Below are 27003 nucleotides of genomic sequence, written 5' to 3'. Positions count from 1 at the left end.
TTAGTAAATTTCCAAGATGGTAGGCCAGCGGGTTAAAGATATTTAAAAAGATGGATCCTTTGGAGGTAACATTCATATGTAAACCATATGTAAAATATGTACAATCTAAAGAATTTCAAGCCAACGTTCTCCCTTGCATCGAGGGTTGTGACACTTTCTGGGGAAAGGAATGCAGGTTTGGGGATGCTCTGCTTCACCTCTAGCCTCTCTCCTCCCTAGAAACCTCACATTCTTCCTACTTAAATTAACATCGTCTTACTACTAGCAAAAGACAGCAAATGTATCATTTCTGAGTTAATATAAAATGACACAAAAAAATAAGACATTTCCTTTATGTTATACCCATATACCAACCTTAAAAACATGGGGGGGGGTTTCATTCATTTTTGTGGGACCATTTGAGCTAAAGAAGACTAACAAATCACTTAGCTTCAATGTACACTTCAGTATATTTATTTGTGGTTTACTTTTCCATGTTTCTCATTTTATTGCTAGAAAATTACATGGAAGACTACAAGAAATTCTCATTGGGGTTAACATTTTAAATGTTTCTTTACATTTAAAAGGACATTCTCCTTAAAAAGATTCTTTTAATTTTTTAATAAGTGCTTCATACTTGGGCAATGGTTCTGTCAGGACACCAGGATCTAATAAGAAGAAGGCGTCTGAAGCAGTCCAGAGACTTATCATAGGCATTGGGAAGAGGTTCTTCCTCAGGGTTTTCCTTATCGAACCAAATTTTCCACATTTTCTCATTCCTTGATATCTGAAAATACAAGGGGATAAGAATATGTCACACTATGGGAAAATCTTTCAGCAATATTTTACAGATATGTTCCATTGAACTTTCTGACCATTCCAGACATGTGTGAATGATATTCCTTGGTTATTTTTTTATTTGTGTTCTAATGCCCAAAGGTTTGAAAATTAACAAGCAAATGTTGTTTGCTCTAAAGTCACTCTGTATTAACACCAGCCTACAGCTAGCTTCAGAAGTACAGAGAGTCCTGGGTTGTTTAATTTTATCTATGCCTTTGTGGTTAACATATTTGTAAAGAATAAAGAAATCAATGGAAACTCATTTTCATTATTTTAAAGAAATCTGATTTGCTCCATGAAATCCTCTCATGATGAAGAACCAAGTCTCATTCACTTATGTTTCCTCATTTTCCAAGACAATTCTACGTACAAAGAAAAGGGCATTTAACATATATATTTCTAATTGAATGAAGTTTTTGGCCAATACTCTACTAATTAATTAGAAATACACCACTTAATATCAAATAATAAGATTCCAGCTTCCTTTTGGCTACTGACAAGGAGAAAAGAATACTGTCTATTATCCTTTGGAGCTTAAAAAATCAAAGAGAGAACAGCATTACATAAGCAAACACCTCAAAACAGAACAAACAATGTCTACAAACAAAAACAATCCTATGTTCTCTGGTATATTCCCTTTGATTAAATAACCAAGTGTACTTCTTAGTGGTCTAATAAGAAAAACCACTCCAGGCTTGTATTTAGAGAGTATCATGTAAGAATAATAAATAACCTCTTTCAATTATGAAAGACTACATAATGTAGAGAAACTGCAGGCATAAGATATGATCTCCAGAACATAACAACTTCAATAACAGGTAAGATCACCAAAAATCATCCTGTGGGGGAACAAGCTAGAATGTATTAAAATCTCCCAGATAAAAGTTATTTAACCCCCCAAAGAATGGTGTGTACCCTAACTCCATGGTAATCATCAGTTGTAAGCCAAGATATAAAAAATTTAGCAGAACTTAAGCTTCTAGTCAACTTAAACTGGGAAAGTCAAAATCCAAGCTTAGGAAATTTTCTGGTTAAAAAAATTTTTTTAAGCCCTCACCCTATAGCAGAGCAAAGCTACCTTGCTGTCAGTGTGATTTCTCTCTGATCATCTGATTTTCAAAAACCCTTATCTCCTCGCCTGTCCCAATTCAATTCTCTATACTCAACTTCCATGACCCCAACATTCCCACAGTTCATCAGCAACTGACTGATTATGAAGGGACAGTACCTTCTCAAGACAAGGGGCCAAGTGTCTGCATTAGAGTCATACCCGGATGCCTAGCTAAGGCATATAATGGGAGGGGCAGAAGAAAAAGAAGAGGGAGAAGAACAAGAGGTAAGAAAGGGCAGTTAGCATTGAGAGGCTGGCTGTTCATATCTCTTTTCCTATTTAATCTCTAGAAAGAAAGCAAAAACTTTTAAAGGATACCTAATTATTGCATCTACTTGAATGTATCAGTCTTTCTACGTGTGCATCTCCAAATGATGAGACTGACACATGGCGCAGGGCAAATAATCTCTCACTGCAAGACAAGTCTGTGATGGGTGACGTATGCTCTACCAGAGTGTAAGTGGGCTGTGGGGGAGGTCAAACACGTGTCATACCACTTTAAGAGTGTCAATATTAAATCTTTCTCTTCCACAAATATTGTAGCTGATGATAAATCAGGAAGATGCTCACTGTGACATCATGCTACGTTTATTCAAAGCACTGGTTACCTGATCAAGGACATCTGAAAACTGTCTGAGTTTGCTGAGCTCCACCAAATTCAGCCAGGTCATGTCCAGGATCCATTTAGATGGCTTGGGCGGACAAGCTTTAAGGTCTAACGAGGCACCACCTTTAAAATTAAACATATAAAGTTATTAGATTTTCCTTCTTTATTATAGAACAATCTATAAAAAATTTTGCTTAATCAATTTCAATTTCAATTATTTTACTTCCTTAACATTTTTAAGCTCAGAAATATAAATGATGGTGACAAACAAGATTAAAATTTTAATAGATAATTTCACAAAAACACATTTAGGAGTTAGTAAGATAACTCTGGAGCCAGGCAGATGCTGGATTCTACCTTATCTCCACCTTGCCAAGGTCTGGAATAAAACAGCTCCCCTGTCTGGGCCTTATTTTCAAATAAGTAGAATGGGAGTAATGAATGTTGGGTGTTGTGATAGTGACAGAATGACAAGACACATATGTGTAAATCACATAAAACAGGATCAAGGACAAAGCCAAGAGTCACTAAATGAGCACTTACTGTCAACATTAAGAACTACTCAATGACGGCACAAGCTAATTTTAGAGAGAGAACTTATCTAGAAATGTCAGCAGTATTATGTGTGTTTGAAGAGTTGTCTTCCATAGACCAGTATGTTATTTATATCCATTTTGAGCACACCCCTAGGGCCCTGGCTGCATCATCTGCGTCTGGTTAATCCAACCACAGCCAACATTTCCATTGGGTGCTGACTGCTATCTTTTCACTGATGATTTGCCTGTGCTCATGTCACTCCCATAACTCTCACAGCCCCATAAAAGAAATAACACCTTAAAAATGTTACTGTGGCCCACCTCAGAAAAACTACACGTGAGAACAATTGTATTTTAAGTCAAAGAAAGAGTTAGTAATTCTTCTATGGTGTAAAATATATTGTTTAATAAACACCATCTATTAACCTGTTTCAGGGAAAATATACTCTAAGCATAACTCTTAAAGAATATAACCAATGCATCTGGCTACCTTTAAAGTAATTTTTTGAACAGAGTAGGTCATAAACAAATAACTATATTTAAGATATTTATTGAGCCAATCTCTACTTTATCTAGGTAGCATATACCCAACTAAATTGCTCTTTTTTTGCCAAATCTATCTTACTATATTTCCAACAAGGTAAGTGTGGACTTGAAGCCATTTCGATGAAAATATAAGCTCACAAAATCAAAACATTGTTTTAATACCAGTGAGCAGTTAAAAACCTAAGGACAATGCCTTTGTTTTGAAAAACATCACACCAATATCCATGAAAACTGCCCGTCCTCCAACAGAAAATAAGGTACACACCAGAGGGTTATGGAGAAGCTAATGCATGGAAAGGAAAGGATGTTCCTTGCAGTCAAAGCATTATTCATTGTTTAATACAAGGTAGCTGTGTTACGAATATCTTCCCTGGCTCAAAAGTGTACAATGGGCCACAAAGAATGATTGTAATGGGAAAGGGGCAGACATATTCCCAGATAATATGGCACCATATTAAATAGACTGATGAATAAACAACTGAGATAGGAATAATTCAAATTAAATCCTCAAGATGAGAGAGAATTCTTCAAGCCCTAGCTTGGGAAAAGTAAGTTTGAACTTTTACTCTAATACTTTGTAAAAATACCACATACTTATAATGAAAGACTTATATAAGTTATACCACACAATCATAAGTGGCAGAGTTAAGGCAGACTTAGAAAGTCATCTACAATCTCGGCTGATCTCTGAAGCTAAGCAGGGTCAGGCCTGGTTAGCATTTGGAAGGGAGAAGGTCATCTAGGCTCATCCTTCCCCATCTTAGAGGTGAGTAAACTAAAACACCAGTATCCAAACACTGCTGCTATCTGAATAACATTTTCAAACAAATGATTTTAAAGTCCTTGCAGAAGGAGGTCACATCATTGGGTAGTTCTCACCAGCACAACTATCAAAGCGCAATCTTCTGAAACTCTACTTCATAAGCACTGTGCAAGCCTCAGACTAATAAAAATAAACTAAAATACTAAAGGTAATACAGCAGTGCCTATCTGCTGAGCATATTCTACAGGCCAGAGGTTACCTAAATTATGTGATTCTCAATAATCCTATTCTGTAGATATGACTATTCTTGTTTTATAGCTGAGGAGACTGAAGCTTGAAAGGTTAAATAAGCTGCTCAAGTCCACTCATCAGGAAGGTGGCAAAACAACTACTGTTCCTTAGAGTCTTCCTAACCCTAAACCCCATGTTGGTTATCATCATGTCACACACTTGACAGTTTTCCAACCAGATGACAATGTTCAATGTCATTTCCACGGGGAAATGCATTGCCTGCCTTTGTCTGGATTGAGGATGTCAGAAACAACTTTTGCTTTGGAAATCTCAGTCAAGTAGAGGACCAGAGTACTGAGGCCAGAAATCAGTAGTATGTGAGGGTCTCTTGTAGAAGGCAACTCCTACCCCCACATATCTATCTAAGGTGATGTTTTTCCAGATCACTCATCTTCTACATGGTCAGCTTTAGGAAACTTGGAAAATAAAGAAACCTAAGGAGCAAGGGTATAAGGGACAACAAATTAGAGAGAGAGAGAGAGAGAGAGAGAGAAAAAGAGAGGGAGAAAATGTCCATAAATCATACTTTTCTAAGCTAAAGTCTAACTGAATGAGACTTGGTTGCTACTATTATATGCATATGTATATGTATATGAACATGGATATGCACTTGTATATGTATCAGTATGAGTAGGAGGGACCTACACACCCTCCAGGGTGCAGCATGTGCATATCCACAACCCCCCACCTCCCCCATCAGGGTCCTCTTTAAGTTCCTGTGCAAATACACTCAGGTGAAGTCATGAAAATAGGCCCCCATCCCCAAGATGAAATTGCATCTTATCTTTAAAAGCTTTGCTTAGAAATGTTTAATAGATAAAATCATTTAGACCCCCCACCATCATTTTCACTGTCACTTCTTCAAATACTTGTCCAAACATTCAAGAATGGGACAGCAGATTTGTTTCCCAGCCTTCCCCTGGGCTGTCTAATTCCACTGGCACAGGGGATCTGTCTGTGAGCAAAGCTTCAGTAGACATAGAATAAGTGTCCACAGGCTGAGCTGCACAGTGACCTCACCCACCCACTCCAGCCTCTCTACTTTCTTAGCTCTCCCTCCATCACCCTCCTCACTTCCACTGGAGCCCTCAATGCCGGCTCCTCTTCCTTCAACACTCTTCCTCCAAATGTCCCCAGGGCCAGTGCTCCCTGCTCTTCAGGCCTTTGCTCACCTGTCCATCTCTCGGGGAAGCCCACTGCAGGTCCCATTAAATATCCCATTGAAAATCTTAAACCTTCCCTGTCCCCCAACACCTTTATCCATCTCTGTTTTCTCTGTAATGCTTACCAGCTTTACACGTACTAAATAATTTACTTATTGTTTTACTATTTTTTTTCTGTATCACCCAAAAATTATATAAGCCCTACAAAAGCAAGATTCTTCTTTTTGTTCACTGATGTGTTCCAAGTGATTACTCTGTGCCCCAGGACACAGTGGGTTCTAAACAAATAGTCACACAATTAATGAGCAAATAAAGTAGCTCACATAAATGCAATGTTCAGTGAGCTGCAAGGAAACTGTTATAACCAGAAGAAAATACTAAACAGGACCTTCCCAGTCATCCCTACACCTGCACCTGTGTACAATGCTTTCCATGTTATACTGACCTTTAATAAGGGTGAGAAACTCCTCATGCTTGACCCGGTTCCTCTGCATGTCAATCTTCAGGGTAAGCAGCAAGGTGAACAGGAATTTGTGCTCCTCGTACAAGCCCCGGGCAGCATACTTATAGACCTCGTAGGTCATGTGTTCGATGATATTGGCAATTCTTTTGCTTGTAATTGGGCTCTTGACAGACCTGGAGTGGAGAATATTTAAACATGGCTATCCCCCTGCTCTTTGCCGTTGTCCATATAAACGTCTTGAACAGCGAGTAAGTAGCTTTGGAGGACCAATTCTCATTTTGTATACATCAAGGTTAAGACTTCTAAATCTAAAATAACAAGCATTCTCCCAACATAAAATAACATAACAGAGTCCAAAACATGTCAAAATCAATTTTACCCATGGAACATTATCACTCACAACCATGAGTCTTGGGAATTTTCTTGGTTAACAGAAACATATAACACCACAGGAATTAATCAATGGATGAATGGTTGCTGGAGTTTTCTCTGAGCATAACAATGACACATGAGAATGATTGGTTAGCACACTAGCAATTATGCTAATCTTAGATTTTAGATAAAAATAAGACTCAGCAGATGAAAAGGAAGTTACAAATGTAAAGTCACCATTCTAGCCCACAGATAGAGAATGATACAGATACAGAGTCAGCTTGGCTTCCTGAGCACAGACGCACCTGGCTAAGGAAAGGTCAAACAAGCCAAGAAACTGGCGGAGCGAAGTCTGATACATCTCATTAACCAAGCGCATCTCGGTGATGAGGAAATACAGGATGCTGCCCCGTGTAGCCACTGAAAGACAAAAAGTCAGGTTGCATGCACTATCAGAGTGGAACATAAATGACCCAGGCGCTGATCAGCCTCAACTCTAAATGAAAACAACTTTTATTTGTATGTCTTATCAGTAACCACGTAAGGGCAGCAATGGGGGTCTAAAGCAATGCTCATTCTGTATATTTAATTCTTACTTAGTTATAGTGCCTAGCAAGCCTCAGTACTTACTAAGCTTAGTGAAGACTAGCAAGTACTTCACTATTTGTATTTATCAAATGGTACTCTCCACTTTAGAATTTCTAGATTCCTTATAAATACATTTTACTGCTTTTTATAGGAATAAAAGACAACCGTAGGGATATCAAAGGTTTTAACACTCCACGAGTTGTGTAGGCATTGGAAGGACCTCATTCTTAAGAGCCATGGAGAAGCTGTGTCCAACCTTGGCCTCAAGCTGGCAAAACAAGGCATTTCAAAGAGAATGCACCTGACTCTCCACCCGTAGAAGATACTGTTCTGACTCTCTCTCCAGGAGGAATGATAACTTAGTAAAGGACACTGAATTCTTCTAGCTGGTTCCTCTAGCAACCAATGAACAGCACTAACTTGCAAACTGGTGGAGAAGACTGAAGAGCTCCCACGGTACCAGAGAACTGCCTTCCCGACACAGAGACTGAATACAAAACACTAGCTTATTGTTGCCAAGTGATAAACAACTAGTGAACAGCCCAAAAACTGTGCACTGATTCCTCAGATTGCACTAATATGTAATCAGATTTCCTTTATTTTGCAGGCCAGCACTCAATCTACTGAGCCGCACCAGCCAGGGCATGTTGTCAGATAGTCTTTAAATAATTTTTCTCTCTTTTCTACTTTAATAAGTTCCTAGTAACTTTAAAAGATTTGCCAACTAACACAAATTATAAGCACCTTAAAAATTAACATCACTATAAAATATTCTCATCTCAATTTAACTGAATAGAAATGCCACAAAACATAAATGGCCACCCCACTTTGCACAGTCATTGGCATATAATGTCCTTCCTTACTTCAATTCTCGTTTATTTCCTGCTTCATTTTCCCGTGACATTAGTCTTTCGTTACCAAACTCACCAGGTCTGTATTCCTCCCGGGCTGAGTTAATTTGAATTTCTGTCTCGGCCGAAATTTCCAACTTCTGTGTCACCTCTTCAGCAGTCTTCTTCGTGTTACTCAGCACAACAATGAGACTCTCGTCTTCCACCAGCGACCCCTGGATACTGGTCAGCCGGTAAAGCAAATTATCTTCTAGCTCCTTCATTCTTCTTTTGTTTGCAGTTACATCTTCCATAAGACGAGTTCTTTCTTTCTCCAATTCCTGTTAATTTGCATAAATATATTTTCTTTCTTAATTAGCAACTATTGTTTGTCTATTCTTTAAAAAGTTAACCTAAAGGGCTGCCCTTAAACTCCTGCACTGTAGTTCTCAAATTTGACTGCAGAAGATATGGACATCAAAATAAGAAGAGGAAAATTAATGGAGGAAAAAAAGAAGTGGTGGCAAACAATGTGAAATTTGCTGAAAATATTACCAATATTCCCTTTACCATTTCTTTCCTAAAGTCAAATCATTTTAAGCACCTTTTGGGATTACATTTAAGCTTGTTTTGAAGGTAACATATATTTAAAAAGATATTGAAATATATTTGAAGACAAATCTATGTGCCTCAGATTAAATACATTTATTTCTTCAGGTGCATTTAAATTGAAACATCTTCTTGGCCTGAAAAGGTGCTGTTCTCTCCAAGTGAAGATCTGTATCTTCCCTGGGGAGATTGGCTTCAGAAGATTATTGTCCCTATTGGCTATTTCTTTGCCCTAGTAATTTGGAGAGGGAGAGGCAGTGGAAGAGAAGGAAAGAAAAGATGGGTGGTGAGGGCTGGAGGAAGAGGAAATGGCCGTGACAATGAACAAGCCAGAGGGAGCAGGAGGCCCACAGGCTGGGGAACAACAGAAAAGCTATGCTTCTGGCACCAAGTCACACTGTATGTGAAAGTCGAATTGTTAAAAGAGAGGTTCTAACTTTGAAGCTAATAAAAGCATCAGAAATGGAAAGGACAATGAGTAAATAGCATTTAAAATTCTAGTCATGTCTTGGTGCCAGAGGTACAGACATGCAAGTTCTTTGTAACTGAAAAACGCTGATGTTAAAATCAAGGTTGTGGTAACAGAGCTGCATTAAGGCAAAGAGCAAAGAACAGTGGCCTCTGCTCTCCCACCTGGCCGGCTAACCATTGAACAGTTATGACGAGCAGGGCCCTACAAGGCTCCCAACTGGCACATATGTGCTCTGAACACAATGAGTGAGGTCAGGGAACATTCTAGAAAAAGAACATTCCCTCTTTAAGCAAAAGAAAATCTCAGAACTTACAATTCTTAATTATTTAAGATGTAGCAACTCAAGCAAAACCTGCTCTTACTATCTTTGTTTCCATCTGTTATTTGCTTATATTCAGAAGCTTCCTGAGTAGTTATTTTAATTCATTTATTCACTAGATGAGAATCTCAGAGTTGAGGTAATGTAGAAATTAGTGCAAACAAGTGACATTTAAAGACTACAATAAAATTTCCTTCCAAAGGCAGTTATAATAATAAAAACAGTCACACTAGGAAATGATAATAAAATTAAAGGGAAAAACTTCAATTATTTTTTATTGCTATAATCCTAAAATCCGTACACTAACATGACCATTTCTGAGTTCCTAGAGGTGAGCTTTATAAAAGTCCTCACCAGAAGGCAAGTAAGAAGGAGTGGAACAGTGGGAAGAGTGATGATTGTGAAATCAGAAGGACATGTTTGAATCCAAATTCCCAGGACTTATTAACTGCATGACCTTGGCCAAGTTAGATAACTACAGGCCTCAGTTTCTTCATCTGCAAGGCGGACACAAAAACAGCTCAGAGAGTGATTGTGAGGATATCACCGTTAAAGCAGCTAAAACATCTACTGGATCATGAAAAGCCACTCAGAATGTCTCTTCCCTTCTATTCCCTCCCTTGATGCATTTCCAGCATGGATTTTCAGAAGGATTATGTTTATTTAGAAATAAATCATTTTTAAAGATAAAATTATAAGTTGGCACCAAATATGTCATACTTTATATTTCACATATCATCATAAAAGCATAAGGTAGCTGAAAAGGGATTTTTAAAAAGGAGAACTTTCTACCTGGCTGGCGTAGCTCAGTGGATTGAGAGCGGGCTGGGAACCAAAGTGTCGCAGGTTCGATTCCCAGTCAGGGTACATGCATGGGTTGCAGGCCATGACCCCCAGGAACTGCACATTGATGTTTCTCTCTCTCTCTATCTCCCTCCCTTCCCTCTCTAAAAATAAATGAATAAAATCTTTAAAAAAAAAAAGGAGAACTTTCTAATCTTGCACTCACAATGCTAAGGACGTACTCTTTTGCATCTGCGGGCAACGAGGATGTAGGCTGTCAAACCCAAAGCTGCACCAAGTCTTTGTGAGTCTTTTCCTGCACAGCCATTTTTTATTCTATTTTTCCCCAACTACATACCCCCTGCCCTAATTGGGGCATTAATTATTCCTCGATGGATTACTCTGACCACACCTAGTCTCCCCACCGACCCTTTTCTCGGCCATCAACTCTTTCTGCTCCTTGTTGTTCAGAGGATCGCCCTTAGCTTTTTGGAAAGGGCCAAAATTCTCAACATAGTTTGCAAAACCTGTCATGTCCCACCTTTCCAATCTTGTCTCCACTTGAGAACTACAGAAGTGGAACTAAAATTGTGCCTCCATGTTGCTTTAAAAGCCATTATTAATAAAATAAATACAGTTATTAAAATGCACATGATAAGGGGCAAATTATTCAATTCCTGATTTTAAAAGTAGTAAGTAAAAGCCTGAACACTGTTGAGGTGGTGTGGTCAATTTAACACCATTATTAACACTATTTAAATAAATTTGTCAATTAAAGTAGTACTTATATCACCAACAGCTTAAAATAAGGGTTAGAAGTACATTCCCCCCAAAGTCTGAAACTAATGAAATCATATTTTCTAAAATAAATAATACATTTAAATAATATTTGGGATTACAAAAGCAAAGTATGTATTACATGGCACTCAAGTGGCCAAACAGTAGAACTGGGCAATAGTGTGAAAAAAAAGGTATCTTTGAAAGAAAATAGAACAAAAATAAACTAATGAACAAAATAGAAAGAGACTCATGAATAGAGTCTCTTTATGAATAGAGACTAGACTGACAGCTGTCAGAAGGAAAGGATGTTGGGGAACTGGGTGAAAAAGGCGAAGGGATGAAGCACAAACGAAACAACAACAACATATACACACAGACAATAGGAAGGTGGTGACCAGAGAAGAGGAGGGATGGGGCGAGTAGAAAGGGTAAAGGAGAGATAAATGGTGATGGAAGGAGACTCGACTTGGGGTAATGAACACACAGTACAATATACGGATGACGTATTATAGAATTGTACACCTGAAACCTATATAATTTTATTAACGGTTGTCACCCCAAAAGATTTGATTAAAAAAAAAAAAGAAAAGAGTACCATTGCCATTTGCTTTTCATTCAAGATTTAAAAAAAGAAAACCTCCTTTGGGGGTTTTAGGCATATTTTAATTTGTATGACTGATTTAAACTTATTTCTGTTGAATTACAACTTTAGCTCCACCAAAACATAAAAAGATAGCTCTTTTTCGATGTGAATGGGCAAAATTAATTAATCAGAATAATTTTGTCTGTAAGCATTTTCCCCACAAGAGATTTCTGTTACACAGACCCACACAAAGCAGTAAACATTTGTGCTCTGTATTCTATATCCTAAATCTATAATGAAAAAATTTTATGTAAACTGTGAAAATGTGAAAAGTATCCCCAAAGTCAGTAAGAAAGCACAGCAGTGATTCAGTGCAATTTCAGGAAATATACTATTTATTAATTAAATGATCAAAAAACAAGTGGCTCAAGCCCTGGCTGGCATAGCTCAGTGGATTGAGCGTGGGCTGGGAACCAAAGTGTCCCAGGTTCGATTCCCAGCCAGGGTACATTACTGGGTTGCAGGCCATAACCCCCAGCACCCGCACACTGATGTTTCTCTCTCTCTCTCTCTCTCTCTCTCTCTCTCTCTCCCCCTCCCTCCCTCCCTTCCCTCTCTAGAAATGAATAAATAAAATCTTTAAAAAAAAGTGGCTCAACAAAGGTACAAATGAAAGCTAATATCCTCTGTGTACATAAACAACATCTGCAACCAAAATTTTGAAACAATAAAACAAAACAGAGGACAGCCTTTCAGAGTTCTTGTTTCTAATGTATCAGCCAGGCTTTCATCCCCAAGATTTTCTCTCTGCTGTACCTTACGCTGGTAATTGAAACAGAAAAATTAAACAACAGAACTCAGAAACAGATTTATTTTTTTCTCTACCACCAGTGAGCTAGTGATAAGAATGTCTGCCTAGTGTCCTTATTAAATCACTTCCTATATCGGCCCCACCAGGCTCAGGTTCTTTTCCTCCGAAGGAAATAAATCACCTACCTGTCTGCTCATCCGGAATTCTAAACAATAATTACTCCGAGGCTTTGTACTGTGTGACCAGGAGAGTTGTTAATTGATATTAGTAGTTTTGTCCTAATACTACAGAGCTCTCTTTGAGTTCTTGACTTATTCTCTAGGACCAAGGTCAGAGTGAGCCATAGAGACTGGGCTTTCTTTAAAAGAATGTTGCTGGAGGGCCACTGGTGTGCTGCCTGCTTAAAACGGTCTCGATACATCACCTTCTGGTGACAACAGAAGGCTGTCTAAATCTACTCACAGGTACATCAATCAGGTCAACAATAGAATATGGCCTTGATGTGAACTTGAACAGCTCACACATTTTAAACAACTGCCTTGAAGAACACAGGAAAGTATAAAGTCGGTTCAAAAGTCTGCCTTCTTTGCATTCATGTGCTCTGAGGTTTCTACTTGTTTCTGAGGCAAATAAACCTCCGAGTCCGGCAGGCTGTACAGCTGAGCATTCACGAGACCAGATCCCATGTGAGAAGGCTCCTCACTGCCTGTGTTTTGGGGGTGCTGGGAAGCTGGTGAAATTACGAAATCAAAGGATAGTGGTCCTTCCTTTGCATCGTAAGCTGCTGTTCCAAGAATCTACACAACAGTAAAGGCACAATACATCCTGACTGGCAACATTCACCAATCGTTGCAGCCCCACATTTAAGGGATTTTCTTGGATGCGTTCCAACATCGACTTTCCATCTATGGGATCTTCCTAGCTTCCAGCACCCCCCTTGGTTCTATAACATGCTATATTAATATTTTATATTGATATTTATAATGACCCAAAAGTGTTCGTAGAGAGACAACATCATCAATGATGCCAAAGGAATAATTTAAACCTTAAAAAAAAACTTTTTATATCTGTGTCCCCATGGCAGACACATCGGCCTTTCTCCACGGAGCCACTAGATTATCGGAAATGCCCTGAAGGCACCAGAGACCACCTCAGAGCCACCTGTCCGCACGCAGGCTGGAGAGACTTGGCAACAGGAGCAGATTCAGTACATATGGCGAGCAAAAAACAGAAGCTGCAAAAGAAAAAGCTGCTTGTAGAACATATACTACTTAAAAGCCATCGAAAGCACGTCCAGCAGCATGAGACTTTGCTTTAGAGAAAAGAAAATTCAATAGGTTACGTATTGTGTTATAAAATGGGTCAGGGTATAAGACCCTCTTGTAAGGACTGAGTGGCAGGCCACTCCGACCACACGTGCTACAAGAGTCATTTACCGTGAGACTGGAATGGATTCTGATAACAAGATGACAGAAAAAGAGTAATTTCTCGGGACATTGAATTTTTCCAGGAAGTAAGAAAAAGCCAGGCCTCGGATCCAGAGTGGCTTTTCAAAGCCATTTGAAGGCTTTTTTTTCCAAAGGAGCTGAAAGTGCTCCTCACTCCATCTTAAACTTCTGCTGCCACAATTATGGCTCAGTGCTGGCACTGTTGTGTTTTGCCGCGACCACAATCTGTCAGGCTAAGTTATTTTTTTCCAAGGAGAGTCTATTCATCTCAGTGGAACCGAAAGAAATCCAAGGACCAGGATATTATTCAAACTGCCGGGAGACCCCTTTATCTCCCCGAGGCCAGCGCCACAGGTGAGAGCAGAGCCTAAGATACAGTACTGGGTCCTGCCCGAAGACAGCGTCACGTGCTGCCGATCGAGACCCCTGGTCCTTCCTGCTGGAATGACACAGCAGCCCTCAACTTTCTCAGCCACTTCCACTAAGACTCAGAGAATAAGCAACTATGTATTTCAAAAGTGTTGTCACTTTGTAGCATCCGTCCCAGCCATACTGAGATTAACGACTGTGTGAGTTTGCCAAGTCAGGTTAAAAGCTCTTAATGCCATTTCCAACTGTATGGCTCTATCATGTATGTACTATAAGTTACGAAATAAAAAGAAAAGATTCATAAAATAATGAAGAAGCAGGGAGAGAGGGAGAAAGAGATAAACATATGGAAGGGTAAAAGTATGATATAACACACAAAGAAGGTAAAAATAACAGGGAGGACAGACTCCAATAATTTTGCCAGTTTAACCTAAATAAATCTTCAGATAAAGTAAACTAAACCCTCATTACTATTGAATCCAGAAGAAAAGCAATAGCAACTTCAAAGGCCACCCAATTTCACCAAAGCAGTCCTAATAAAATCTTCTGCATTTCTCTGCCTGCCATTCACATGTTCCCCACAGAAAATGCTGACTCAAAACAAGGAACTTTCTAAAGTATTGGCCATTTTTCATTGAGCATTAAGTTACCCTATGAAATAGAATTTTAAAAAAAAGATCTAGAGTTGTGCTTGTAAAGCATCAGTAAGCCAGAAGCTTCCAGAAGGAGCTCAGTGAAACTCTGGTGTCACAAATGTCTATCTTCTCACGACATCACAGAGCTTTCTTCGACAACAAATAAGAACAATGGTGGGTGTTATCTGAGTACAACATTTTAATTTTATACTCAAACCATATAACAATGAATCGAATGGAAGATAAACCTAGACATATACCAGAAAGCTAAAAGTCCATAGGTGAATAAAACTCACAATAGGACAAACTCTTCAGAAAAGTAAAGCGATATAAAAGCAGAATGATGATGCTTAAAAAATATTCTCCTAGTTATATCATTTGTTTAATAAGATCAATTGATGATATGTATGTGATTTATGAGATGCGGATGAAATATATTAAGTAATTGGTTAGCAATGATCCAATACACTTGAGAATTAATAATGAAAAATATTTAAGAATAAAACAGGGGGGATTCAATCCTATTACAACCTTTATCATGTTGTTTTCATCAGTGAAAGAATCACAACATAATGCAGAAACGGGGCATCCCTACTTCACTCACCTGCTTCTCTGTGAGAATGACTCTACCCAGCAACTGATCTTCTAGACCTTTCATAGTGACAGTGAAGTCGATGATGGAGGTGCGAGCACTAATTTCAGGGGTGTAGGCTGGGTTGGGCAGTTTGGTGGTAATGTAGAGCCTGAAGCCATCCATCACATCTACTTCCTTGTCACTGACTTTCACCTTTTTTACGAAAGAAGTTAAAAGTTGTAAAACAGAGATGCACTTTACTGTGTCTTTTGTATAGAATTAAGCATTGCTTTAAATAATTACATTCCTGAAGATAATTTATACTAAAAATGAAATGGTGCTCAGACATTCATTGTGCTTCAAGCCACTAGGATGGAAGAAGGAAGGAAGGGAGGGAAGGGTGGGAGGGAGGGAGGGAGGGAGGGAGAAGGGAAGGAGAAGAAAGGAAAGAAAGAAGGAAGTTCAATATATACCATGCAATAAATACAGAATTTATCGTTGAAACTGCTGTGATCATACTGGGGAAGTGAGAGGAATTCCCCACCCAAAATTGCTTCAGAAGTCCAGACTGGTGCTGTCACACCAGCACTGAAAGGATATGAACAGGTATACCACTCGTGTGAGATTTTCTGGGCAGATTAGGCTTAGGTTCCCAAGCAGGTTCAAAATTATCTCTTGAGAGGGTCGGGAGGGGCAGCGGTTTTAGAGATTTGTGGTGATTAGGGTATGGGGCTGGAAAGAAGATTCCAAAAAATGGGCATGGACAGGGAGTTGCATGGTTTTAATTTCTCACCAAAGTCAAAGCAGAGAAAGAACGCCCAGATTATCTTAACATCCTAGCCAGGTTTGGGGTAGAAAGGGGGAGGGACATGATGGGTCTTGAAAACTGTCCACAAACATCAAGATGGAGTCAGACTTTACTGCACATGTGAAGTAGATGTTCCTACAAGGACTGCTCTTGAATACTTTAATTCCACTCAGGAAGGATAAGAAGCAAAGCAAATGCCTCCTGCCACTGACTGGAATTTGAGTTACTGCCCACTGAGAAAGCTTCATCTATGTAACATCTACCTGATCTCACAGTAGTTGCTCTGCATAGTTTGTCAAAAGGGCCAACCTACCTTAAACGTAGACCCTGTCTTAATGAAGTTTCTCTCCAAAACATTTTCCAGGGCTGGATCTAGCTCCTCCCCAACATCTTCAATCAGCAAGGGCCTTCCAAGAGAAAGGCTGTCCTCCAGGTGGTTTCTGAAGTACTTGTGATTTAGAGATGTGACCTAGAAACCAGATCAAAATGTGGCCCTTGACAGATGGTACCATGATGCAGTGCACAGACATAACTCATAGGAAGTTGCGTCTGAGCATCCTATCACAGGAGGCAAATATAGAGAACTCAGAGATCCTTACTTAAAACCACACTGGTGAAATGGTACAGAAAACTTAAACTGTTTCCATTCTTTTGCTAGTGTCACACAACTCCACCCTGCTCTTTTTATTAGAGAGCCTTAGCCCCTCACAGGAGAGAATCTGAAACCTCTGAAAGATGGCATCAGTAGAGATCAACACAAAGGCAAATAGTGCAATTTTTAGAAATTATTTCTAAATATCAATATCTAAATATTGTACTTTGTAATGTACAAATGTTGGATCATTATGTTGTACACCTGAAACTAATATAATACTATATGCCAATTACAAATTAATAAGATAAACAGAAAACAGTTCTGTAAGACAGATAGATAAAATTATTTCTAAATATCAAATATTCCTTTATTCTTGCATACTTGTTGATCTGGGGCAATAAAGCTTGGTTACTAACATAAATATACCCAAACACAAATTACCTGGAGTTCATTTTGGCTTTCTTTATTTTTAATCCAAATCTTGCCTTGAGTCTGCGGATCAATTAACAAAGGATAGCGAGATGCTTTTGTAACAATAATTCCATTCTGAATGGACAGGTCGTCATTTGGCAGGCCTTGGAGATTCCATTCACTAATCGTAGGAGCATCAATCAACATCTCGTTGAGATTCAAATTGTCTGCAAATGGAATTTTCCGGGCTTTCATTTCCTTCTGCCAGTCATTTAACAGCAGATTGCGAAATTCTTGGTTAAATGGACCAGAATAAGACAGAAAAGCTGTGGCCAACAAAACATCCCCTATGATGGAAAACAAAACACCACTGAAATACTTTACGATCAGCCTTATAATTTTGTATAATATGAAAAATGGAAAAATCCTTTAAAACTAAATTTCAGAAACCAAATTGTAACACATGTTGCTGTGTCTCAATGAGTAAGCAGTAGTTTGGTTCATGTTAACCAGGGTCCAAATGGTCCACCAAGGGCTGATGGTACCAAATTATTTTGACTTCCGAGTTTGATATACAAAACTTAGAAGACAGAGACTCCCTTAAAAGTGACCTTGTACCATTCACTCACAGGAGAATTCGAAGAGTCCTGATAATGAGAGGTTTGACTGTGATTAACACACCTAATAAGGATTACATAGATGTCAGACCAATGTTCATTCTTCTGAAATACTGGGGACACATCACACATACACAACTTTAAAGTAATCAAGTGTTGGTTTGCATTTTGATTAAAGCTTAAATCTACTAACTCCCTACCACAGTCAACATATAATCTAATTAACAAAGGAATTCACATACCTACAAGTCTTTTAGTTTGTGCAGCAAACTCTTTACTTTGCTCTGTCCACCTTTCCTTTTCTCCTGCCAAGCCACCAATCAGAGCAGAGGCCGTCTGCATCTTATGTCTGCACCGCTCGGCATCTTCAAGCAAGGTCTAAAAACCGTCAAAACCAGCAGAAAACATTGGTTCAGATAAATACTCCCTCTGGCTCAAAAATGTAATTTAAAAACATGATATATTATCTGCCTTTCTGAGACATGTGAGCCATTCATTTCTTAGGAAGCATAAGATTCAATTCCCATGTGCCTGTGTCTGCCCAAGCCTGTTTTAAGGAACTTGGATGAGGGCCCCTGCCCCAATTGGTCAGACCCTCCCCAGATGTTAACAAGTGAGAGATCATGAAAATTTGCATCACCAATGATTTCTCTATCTATAAAAGTAGAAATAAAATGCAAACACACATGCTAACTCATAAAGCACAAAAAAACACTCAAAGAAATGCATATTCTGATTTAAAAATTAGAACAATTTCTCATGTAAAAGTTCGAGCATCATTATTGCTTCATCTAACACCACATCTCCTTTCACTTCAAGTGAAACTTTAGATTATCTTCAGTCTGTGGTGTCCTGTAGTCCATTCACAGAGTTTAGCCACACTTGACTCAGCAGGTCACTCCCCTGCTGTTCCTTGTGTCAATCAAAGACCTTTAACCAAATTTCCACATCCTGTTGCCACTGGTTGCTTAGTTATTAAAAACAAATAGTCTGTCTCTATGTTTAACAGACTACTGTTATTCTACTTGTAAAAGTTTATATTTATGAAATAACAAATATGGATAAAGATTTAACTGTGAAACCAGTCCCTGGAAGTTCATGTACAATATTTATATAATTTGTAATATTTATCTATATATTTAACATATACAGCTAACACTTGAGCAATGCAAAGGTTAGAGGTACCAACTTCCTAAAAAGTTAAACATTCACAATAAGTTTTGATTCCTCAAAAACTTAACTACTAACAGCCTCTTGTTAACCAAAAGCCTTACTGATAGCATTAACATTTAACACATATTTTTATGTTATGTGTTTTATATACTATATTTTATAATAAAATAAGATAGAGAAAATAAAATGTTAATAAAGTCATAAAGAAGAGAAAATATATTTACAGTACTGTATACATTTATCAATATTTTTTAAAAATCCATGTGTAAGCCCTGGCTGGTGTAGCTCAGTGGATTGAGTGCGGGCTGCCAACCAAAGTGTCACAGGTTGGATTCCCAGCCAGGGCACATGCCTGGGTTGCAGGCCATAACCCCCAGCAACCACACATTGATGTTTCTCTCTCTCTCTCTATCTCCCTCCCTTCCCTCTCTAAAAATAAATAAATAAAATCTTTTTTAAAAAAATCCATGTGTAAGTGGGCCCACACAGTTAAAACCCATGTTGTTCAGGGTTCAACTGTATATGCTAAAAGTCCAACAATAGAGGATTATTTAAATACATTATGGCATGTTGTCAATAAAAGCTAGGTAGCAATACTTATAGCCAACAAAATAAGACTTTAAAACCAGGGCTACAGTAAGAGACAAAGAAGGACACTACATAACGATAAAGGGAACAATCCAACAAGAGGATATAACCTTAGTAAACATTTATGTACCCAATATAGGAACACCTAAATATGTAAAGCAAATCTTGATGAACATAAAGGGAGAGATTGACAGAAATATAGTCACAGTTGGGGGTTTTAATACCCCACTGACAGCAATGGATAGATCTTCCAGACAGAAAATCAACAAGGAGACAGTGGCCTTAAATGACACACTAGATCAAATGGATTTAATTGATATCTTCAGAGCATTTCACCCCAAAGAAGCAGAATATACAAACTTTCCAAGTGCACATGGCATGTTTTCTAGGCTAGACCACATGTTAGGATACAAAACAAGTCTCAATACATTTAAGAAGACTGAAGTCACATCAAGCATCTTCTCTGAACAAAATGCTATGAAACTAGAAATCAATCACAAGACAAACACTGAAAAATATGCGAATACATGGAAGCTAAATAACATGTTATTAAACAATGAATGGGTTAACAATGAGATCACGGAAGAAATCAAAAGATACCTTGAAACAAATGAAAATGAGGATACAATAATCCAAAGTCTGTGGGACACTGGGAAAGCAATCCTAAGAGGGAAATTAAATTCATAGCATTACAGGCCTCTCTCACAAAACAAAAGAGAAAAGCTCAAATAAACAATCTAACTTTACACTTGAACTTGAAAAAGAACAACAAACAAAGTCCAAAGTGAGTAGAAGGAAGGAAATAATAAAGATCAGAGCAGAAATAAATGAAATAGAGTCTAAAAAAAAACTATACAAAAGATCAATGAATCCAAGAACTGGTTCTTTGAAAAGATAAACAAGAATGTCAAACCTTTAACCAGACTCATCAGCAAAAAAGAGAAAGGACCCAAATAATAAAATCAGAAATGAAAGAGGATAAATAACAACTGACACCAAAGAAATACAAAAGATGTAAGGAAATATTATGAGCAACTATATGCCAACAAACTGGACAACCTGAATGAAATGGATCAATTCATTGTAGAAGCATCCAATCTTCCAAAAATAAACCAGGGAAAATCAGAGAATCTAAATAGACAGATTACAATGAGTGAAACTGAAGCAGTAATGGGAAAACCTCCCAAAAAAACAAAAGCCCTGGACTGGATGGCTTCACAGGTAAATTTTAACAAACATTCTGAGAAGAACTAACACCTTTCCTTCTCAAATTATATCATAAAATTCAAGATGAAGTAAGTCTCCCAAACTCATTTTAAGAGGCCAGCATTATCCTAATTCCAAAATCAGATAAAGATACTACAAAGAAAGAAAATTATAGGCCAATATCCCTGATGAACATAGATGCTAAAATCTTTAACAAAATATTAGAGAACAAAATACACCAATGCATCAGAAAGATCATACACCATGATCAAGTGGGATTTATTCTGGAAATGCAAGGTTGGTACAACATTTGCAAATCAATAAATGTGATATACCACAAAAAAATGAAGGTTAAAAAACACATGATCATATCAATAGATCCAGAAAAAGCTTTTTATAAAATCCAGCACCCATTTATGATAAAAACTGTCAGCAAAGTAAAATTAGAGGGAACACACCTAAACATAATAAAGGTTATATATGACAAACCCACTGCCAGTATCATACTCAATGGGAAAAAACTGTAAAGCTTCCCCTTTAAGGTCAGGAACAAGATAGAGGTATCCACTTTCACCTCTTTTATTCAATGTAGTATTGAAAGTCCTAGCCACAGCAATCAGACAAGAAGAAGAAACAAAAGGCATCTAAATTGGAAAGAAAGAAATAAAACTGTCATTACTTGCAGATGACATGATACCGTACATAGAAAACCCCAAGGATTCCACCAAGAAACTACTAGAACTGATAAATGAATTCAACAAAGTAGCAGTACACAAAATTAATATCCAAAAGTCAGTTACATTTTATACACCAATAATGAACTAACAGAACGGGAAATTAAAACAATCCTGTTCACAATTGCTACAAAAATAATAAAATACCTTGGAATAAACCTAACCAAGGATGTAGAAGACCTGCACTCATAAAATTATAAGACACTGAAAAAAGAGATAGAAGATACAAATAAGTGGAAGCACATACCATATTCATGGATAGGAAGAATTAACATCATTAAAATGTTCATACTACCCAAAGCAATCTATAGATTCAACACAATTCCTATCAAGATTCCAATGACGTACTTCACAGAACTAAAACAAGTATTTCAAAAAGTTGTATTGAAGCACAAAAAGCCCCACATAGCAACAGCAATCCTGAAAAAGAAGGAAGTTGGAGGAATCATACTACCTAATATCAAACTATACTATATGAGTTACTCATATAGCATATGAGTATATGACTATATGAGTTACCCATATAAAACAACATACAACACTTACATGATGGAATACTACTTGGCTGTAAAAAAAAAAGAATATTTTACCCTTTCAGACAGTATGCACTGACCTAGAGAACATTATGCTAAGGGAAATAAGTCAGTCAGAGAAAGACAAACACCATATGATTTCACTCATAAGTGGAATCTAATGAACAAACTGAACTAACAAGGAAAATGGGGACAGACTCATAGATAAAGAGCAGGATGACAGCTATGGGGGGTGGGGGAGCTTAGGGGATGAAGAAATTGAGCAAAAAGGAAGAAAGACTCATGGGCAACAGTGTGGTGATTGTTGGGGGGAGGGGGATAAGGGGACTAAATGGTAATGGAAAAAAATACAATAAAGGTTAAATTTTTAAAAAAACAATCATTGAGAAAAATATATAAAAGTTTATAATCGTGATATATCATTAAGTTAAAAATTCAATTTATAAAGCAGTACGTACTGAATTATCTGTTATAGTTTTAAATGGATTTAAATACATATATAATTGGAGGCACAGGTTCAAATATGAAGTGATAAGGAGCAAAATATTTCTAGTGGTCCTCTCCATGGTTACCTATGTGTATTTTCTGTAAGGAACGTGAACTGCTTTTGTAGTGATAACACAATCCAGTGCTTTACCAAAGCATGATATTTATTAAGCCTGCCTAAAAGATTGTTTCAAAAATTAAGTAAGATAAAAGCAGGAGAGCATGAATTGAAAAACATAAGAAAAAATGCTACACACGATTCTGTTATCATCATCATCATAAGGAGACTCAGAACTTTCACGCTCCAGGACTGACTCCTATTCTGGCTGAACATCCCCATGTCTCACCAATGGTCCTTAGTGTCTTTTAGAAAAAACCCAGAGCTTAGTCAGGAATGATGTGGTGTGTGTGTGTGTGTGTGTGTGTGTGTGTGTGTGTGAGTGATAGAGTGAATTCAGTGAAGGCTTTCTGTAAACCAAACCTTTGGAGAGAGAATGTAAAAAAGAAATGAAGGGATTATCACAGCAGTGTAGAAGGGTGACAGCTCCTCCCAGGCCAGAGGACAGTTACCTGCTTCTCGGCCATGGCCTGTTCATACTCAGCCTGCACCACATCCAGCTCTGCCTGCTTGTCATCCAGCTCTGCCTGCGCCTTCTGCAGGTCCTGCATGGCCAGAATGTGGCGATTCTCCTGCACCACCAGGTTGGCCTGCACAGGACACACAGGAGTGGGGATGGGCGTCAAACCACACATCCAGCATTTCCGAGCCCGACAGCACTCAGCTCTGTCTCGTGGTTATACCTTTCCTTTGTTCCATCCTTAGAGTTTCTTCAAATCACATTAAGTCAAGACCAAATCTCATATGAACTTGACATAAATGTTTACAAGCAAAAAGTTAAAATCCATGAGAATATAAGTCATATTTTAACCTTTGGTGGCCAAAATGTAAAATCAAGGCATTGTTGAGTTACTTACTGAAAATTGCAAGAATTTTCTTATTTCATGAGTCATACAAATATGGGTAGTGGGTGAGATGTGACCTGTGGGCCATAGTTTGTTAATTACTAAATCAGAACATTGCAGTATTAAATATACATTGGTAAAGTAAAAAATATTGTAATATTAAGAGTTGCAGGGAAGAAAAACTTTTCTGTCTGAAATAATCCATATAGCAGAACTGACCACTACTACTGAGGATGTTAAAACCAGAAGAAAGATGGAACATAACTGTTCACTGAATATAAAGTTCTAGGTGTTGTGGGTGGTTGTGGCCTTGATGCTGTTCCTGTAAATCTCATACATTGCTTGCTTTTCAAACAAGAATTGATACCTTGAGTTGTGACCAATTAAAAATACCCATTTTAAGGAAGCCACCAGGTTAGCCTCACTAGACATAATCAAAAGCAATATTAGCAAAAGATAGGTAGAAAAACAGTCCAAGCTTACAGGAATTTAGATTCTTTTGACAATTTTTCTAATATCAGATTTCTCCTTCTAAAAATCTTTAAAATGTTAAAATTGACCTTAACAGGGAGATCCACTATGAAAGCCATCTTCTTTATGAAATGTTTAAGATGAAAAGGTTATCTTAAAAACATATCTTAGTGATAAATTATTTTCCTATTTGAAAGGCTCAGGCTCCTAAATTTTGGTAGAATAACTCTTTAGGGGAAAAGTCTGAGTTCTATGACTGACTAGCACCAAGGACAAGCAATAGCAAGGGTTAAAAATTATGTTTTAAAAAGAAACTGACTCTTGGGACGTATCTTTCCTCAGCTCTCTTCTAAGCTGCACCTGTTGCCAAGGCTTAAACATGGAAGGAAAGCAATGTCACTGTGCCAACTCACTAACTTACCCAATAATATCAAACTACCACAGCCCCAAAGATTTTGAATACTTTCTAAGAATTTCCTTTCAAAAAAATTTTAAGTGAAGGTCTCCAGAGTTGCTAACTAAAATGTATAGAATCTTTTGAATCCAACTGCTCACAAGAGGAGTTGCAGGGCTGTTCAGGTCTCTTAAACTCTGGGAGCCTCAGTGTCTCCACTGAGATATTGAAAATCTGCCTTTTAGGATTTGTGTCTGTGTGTGAGTATAAGTGAGTGTGTGTGTGTGTGTGTGTGAAGATTAGACAACATAAGTAAAAACCCAAGTCTGGAACCTGGTATACAAGTTCAGTAACTAATAGATATTATCATTGTTATTGTTTGTATTCAATATTTAAGACCTTACTGTTATAATGTTTTGTTTATACACACTGATATTCACTGGTTTTCATAGAGTTTTCAAGGAGAGACTCATTATAATGAACTTGAATAGACTCTAAATTGCTATTGTTAGAATTAATATTTAAGTTTATTCCCCACTACAGGGGTTGTGAGATAAAAGAGAATGGCTCCTATGTGTCTCCATTACTAATTAGCATTAAGGAGGTTGTAAGTGGAGTTTAATGAGTGTCCTTAATCTTTCCTCAATCAGGAAGCAAGAGTTTGTGGGTGAAGCCCTTCCAGGAATAAGAGACGTTAGAGACCTCAGTCTGTATTTCTTAACATATTCAGCAAAGCTACCCAGTGATAACTCGTACTCTGCCTTCGACTTCTCCCTACATAGTGAATGCATAGAATCTACACGACTGCGTTTATTTTTACAACTGCAGTTATGAGACATCTGACAAAATTAATGTTCCCAGATGCTGGGAAAGAACTCCCAGAACAGACTTCTCAGGAAAAGAAGTACAGGTTCCAGGGGCAAGTAAAAGGTCCCCACCTCTGATGATAATTCCCTTCACTTCCTACAGTGGGTTCCAGATGCTCCTTGGATGGGGTGGAGGCTGGAATGTACTGAACATAAGAGAGGAGACTCCATTGTTTTCATGTTAGCCTTATTCGGAATGCCACTATTTTATACTGAATTCAGCTCATTTTATTTAAAGTAACTAGAACAAAATAAAAACTACCCATCATGAATTGAACTGTAATTTCCTTAAAGACAATATGTATGCTAAAAAATTATCAAGGATGCCCCATACTTTTCATATGAGATGGGTATAGTTCAGTCACTATCAGAACATCATTTTTGAGCCATGCTGTAGTCTTCAATGACCCCAAAATTCATAAGGTCAGACAGCACATCAATTATTTTCTCTAAAAGTCTCTGAGCCAAATGAGCCTCTTTTCTTTTAAGGTTGCCCTAGGACCGCAAGGGTCTCCACAACTAAATAAATGGTCCTGGTGCAATAATAATTAGAAAATAAAACCAGGCTTGCAACTCTATCTCTGTCCTTTCTATTTTGGATTATTTCTATCATGATTATTAAATTCCTTGGGTAGTTCTAAGCATAAGTGGGTTTTAATTGATGACTGAAAAAGATCAGACTCATACAAAACCAAAACGACAAAGCCATGAGGTATAATTTTGGGGATACCAGTATCCCATTTTCAAAAGGATGAATGACATCATATTTTGTCAAAATTTTGTACTTGCTTTTGTATTGCTAAAGACTGAATATCATTGAACGGTGGGGGACTGTGCACAAATGAAGTGTGGAAATGCAGTTATGCAAAGGGCAACATAGACATATTCTCAAATCACATTAAATCATAAAGAGATAATATTCAGTATCTTTCCTGAGGGACAAAGGAGAGGGAATACTAGGGCATGCTTTGCAAACAAGACCAGCCACCAATGTCTGTGTGTCAACCCTGCCTATTCCATAGGATTTCCTGGCATGAGATCCTGAACATCACTGGATAATTCTGTGCTATAGTTTCTGTGTTTCTTTTTTGAAGCTGACAATGAATAGGAAACTACCCAGCCACCCACATGGGCTTGGTACTCTTGCAGAGGGTCCTTGCTTAAGGCTCACACCATTCTGATTGGAGTAGGAGTACAGAGAAGAAAGAAACATCTTGTGCACAGACTTTCTGTCACTTGTTGTCCCCATGGACTTGAGTACAATAATACCAAAGGCTGAAAACATGTACTGCATGAAAAGACAAAACCTGTTGACCTAGAGACCCCTTTCAGGTGCCCGTTACACAGTTCCACTAGAAGGCTTACCTTCAGAGGCAACACCTCTTTGTTTATAGAAAAGAAGGAAGCCATGGCTTTAGTCCAGGAACACAGACCAGCTACATTCCCACATACGCGTTTAGCGGTTTCAATGTTGTAGTCTGCCATTTCAAAGTAAGGATTCAAAAATTCTATCACTTCTTCATTGATTGTGTCTTTTGGGAATTGCTATGGAAAAGGGAGTAAAAGTCAGTCAAAATACTTCTCATGAAGTCATATTCACATTATGCTCACAATGCTGTTGAGCACTGAAAAGGATAAACGACATCACATTTTGTCAAAATTTCAGGATATCAGGCAAAAGTCCTG

The 27003-nt window shown here is 37.9% G+C and overlaps 1 protein-coding gene across 2 annotated transcripts in view; it reads right to left on the bottom strand.

The window, feature by feature from the left end:
• The window catches only part of DNAH5 (dynein axonemal heavy chain 5), a 244307-nt gene that overhangs the window by 29653 nt on the left and 187651 nt on the right, over nucleotides 1-27003 (bottom strand). For both annotated transcript variants that reach the window (XM_036020259.1, XM_036020258.1), the window contains exons 60-70: nucleotides 26683-26862; nucleotides 23194-23331; nucleotides 18146-18281; nucleotides 17317-17633; nucleotides 16594-16749; nucleotides 15503-15685; nucleotides 8187-8430; nucleotides 6977-7091; nucleotides 6282-6472; nucleotides 2539-2660; nucleotides 617-766 (exon numbers count right to left, since the gene is read on the bottom strand). In XM_036020259.1, coding sequence (XP_035876152.1) covers nucleotides 617-766; nucleotides 2539-2660; nucleotides 6282-6472; nucleotides 6977-7091; nucleotides 8187-8430; nucleotides 15503-15685; nucleotides 16594-16749; nucleotides 17317-17633; nucleotides 18146-18281; nucleotides 23194-23331; nucleotides 26683-26862 — 1932 coding nt within the window. The remainder of the gene's footprint in view (nucleotides 1-616; nucleotides 767-2538; nucleotides 2661-6281; nucleotides 6473-6976; nucleotides 7092-8186; nucleotides 8431-15502; nucleotides 15686-16593; nucleotides 16750-17316; nucleotides 17634-18145; nucleotides 18282-23193; nucleotides 23332-26682; nucleotides 26863-27003) is intronic.

Source organism: Phyllostomus discolor, chromosome 3 (genome assembly GCF_004126475.2).
Source record: "Phyllostomus discolor isolate MPI-MPIP mPhyDis1 chromosome 3, mPhyDis1.pri.v3, whole genome shotgun sequence".
NCBI classification, from domain to species: Eukaryota; Metazoa; Chordata; class Mammalia; order Chiroptera; family Phyllostomidae; genus Phyllostomus; species Phyllostomus discolor.
This window is presented reverse-complemented; position numbering and strand designations above follow the sequence as displayed.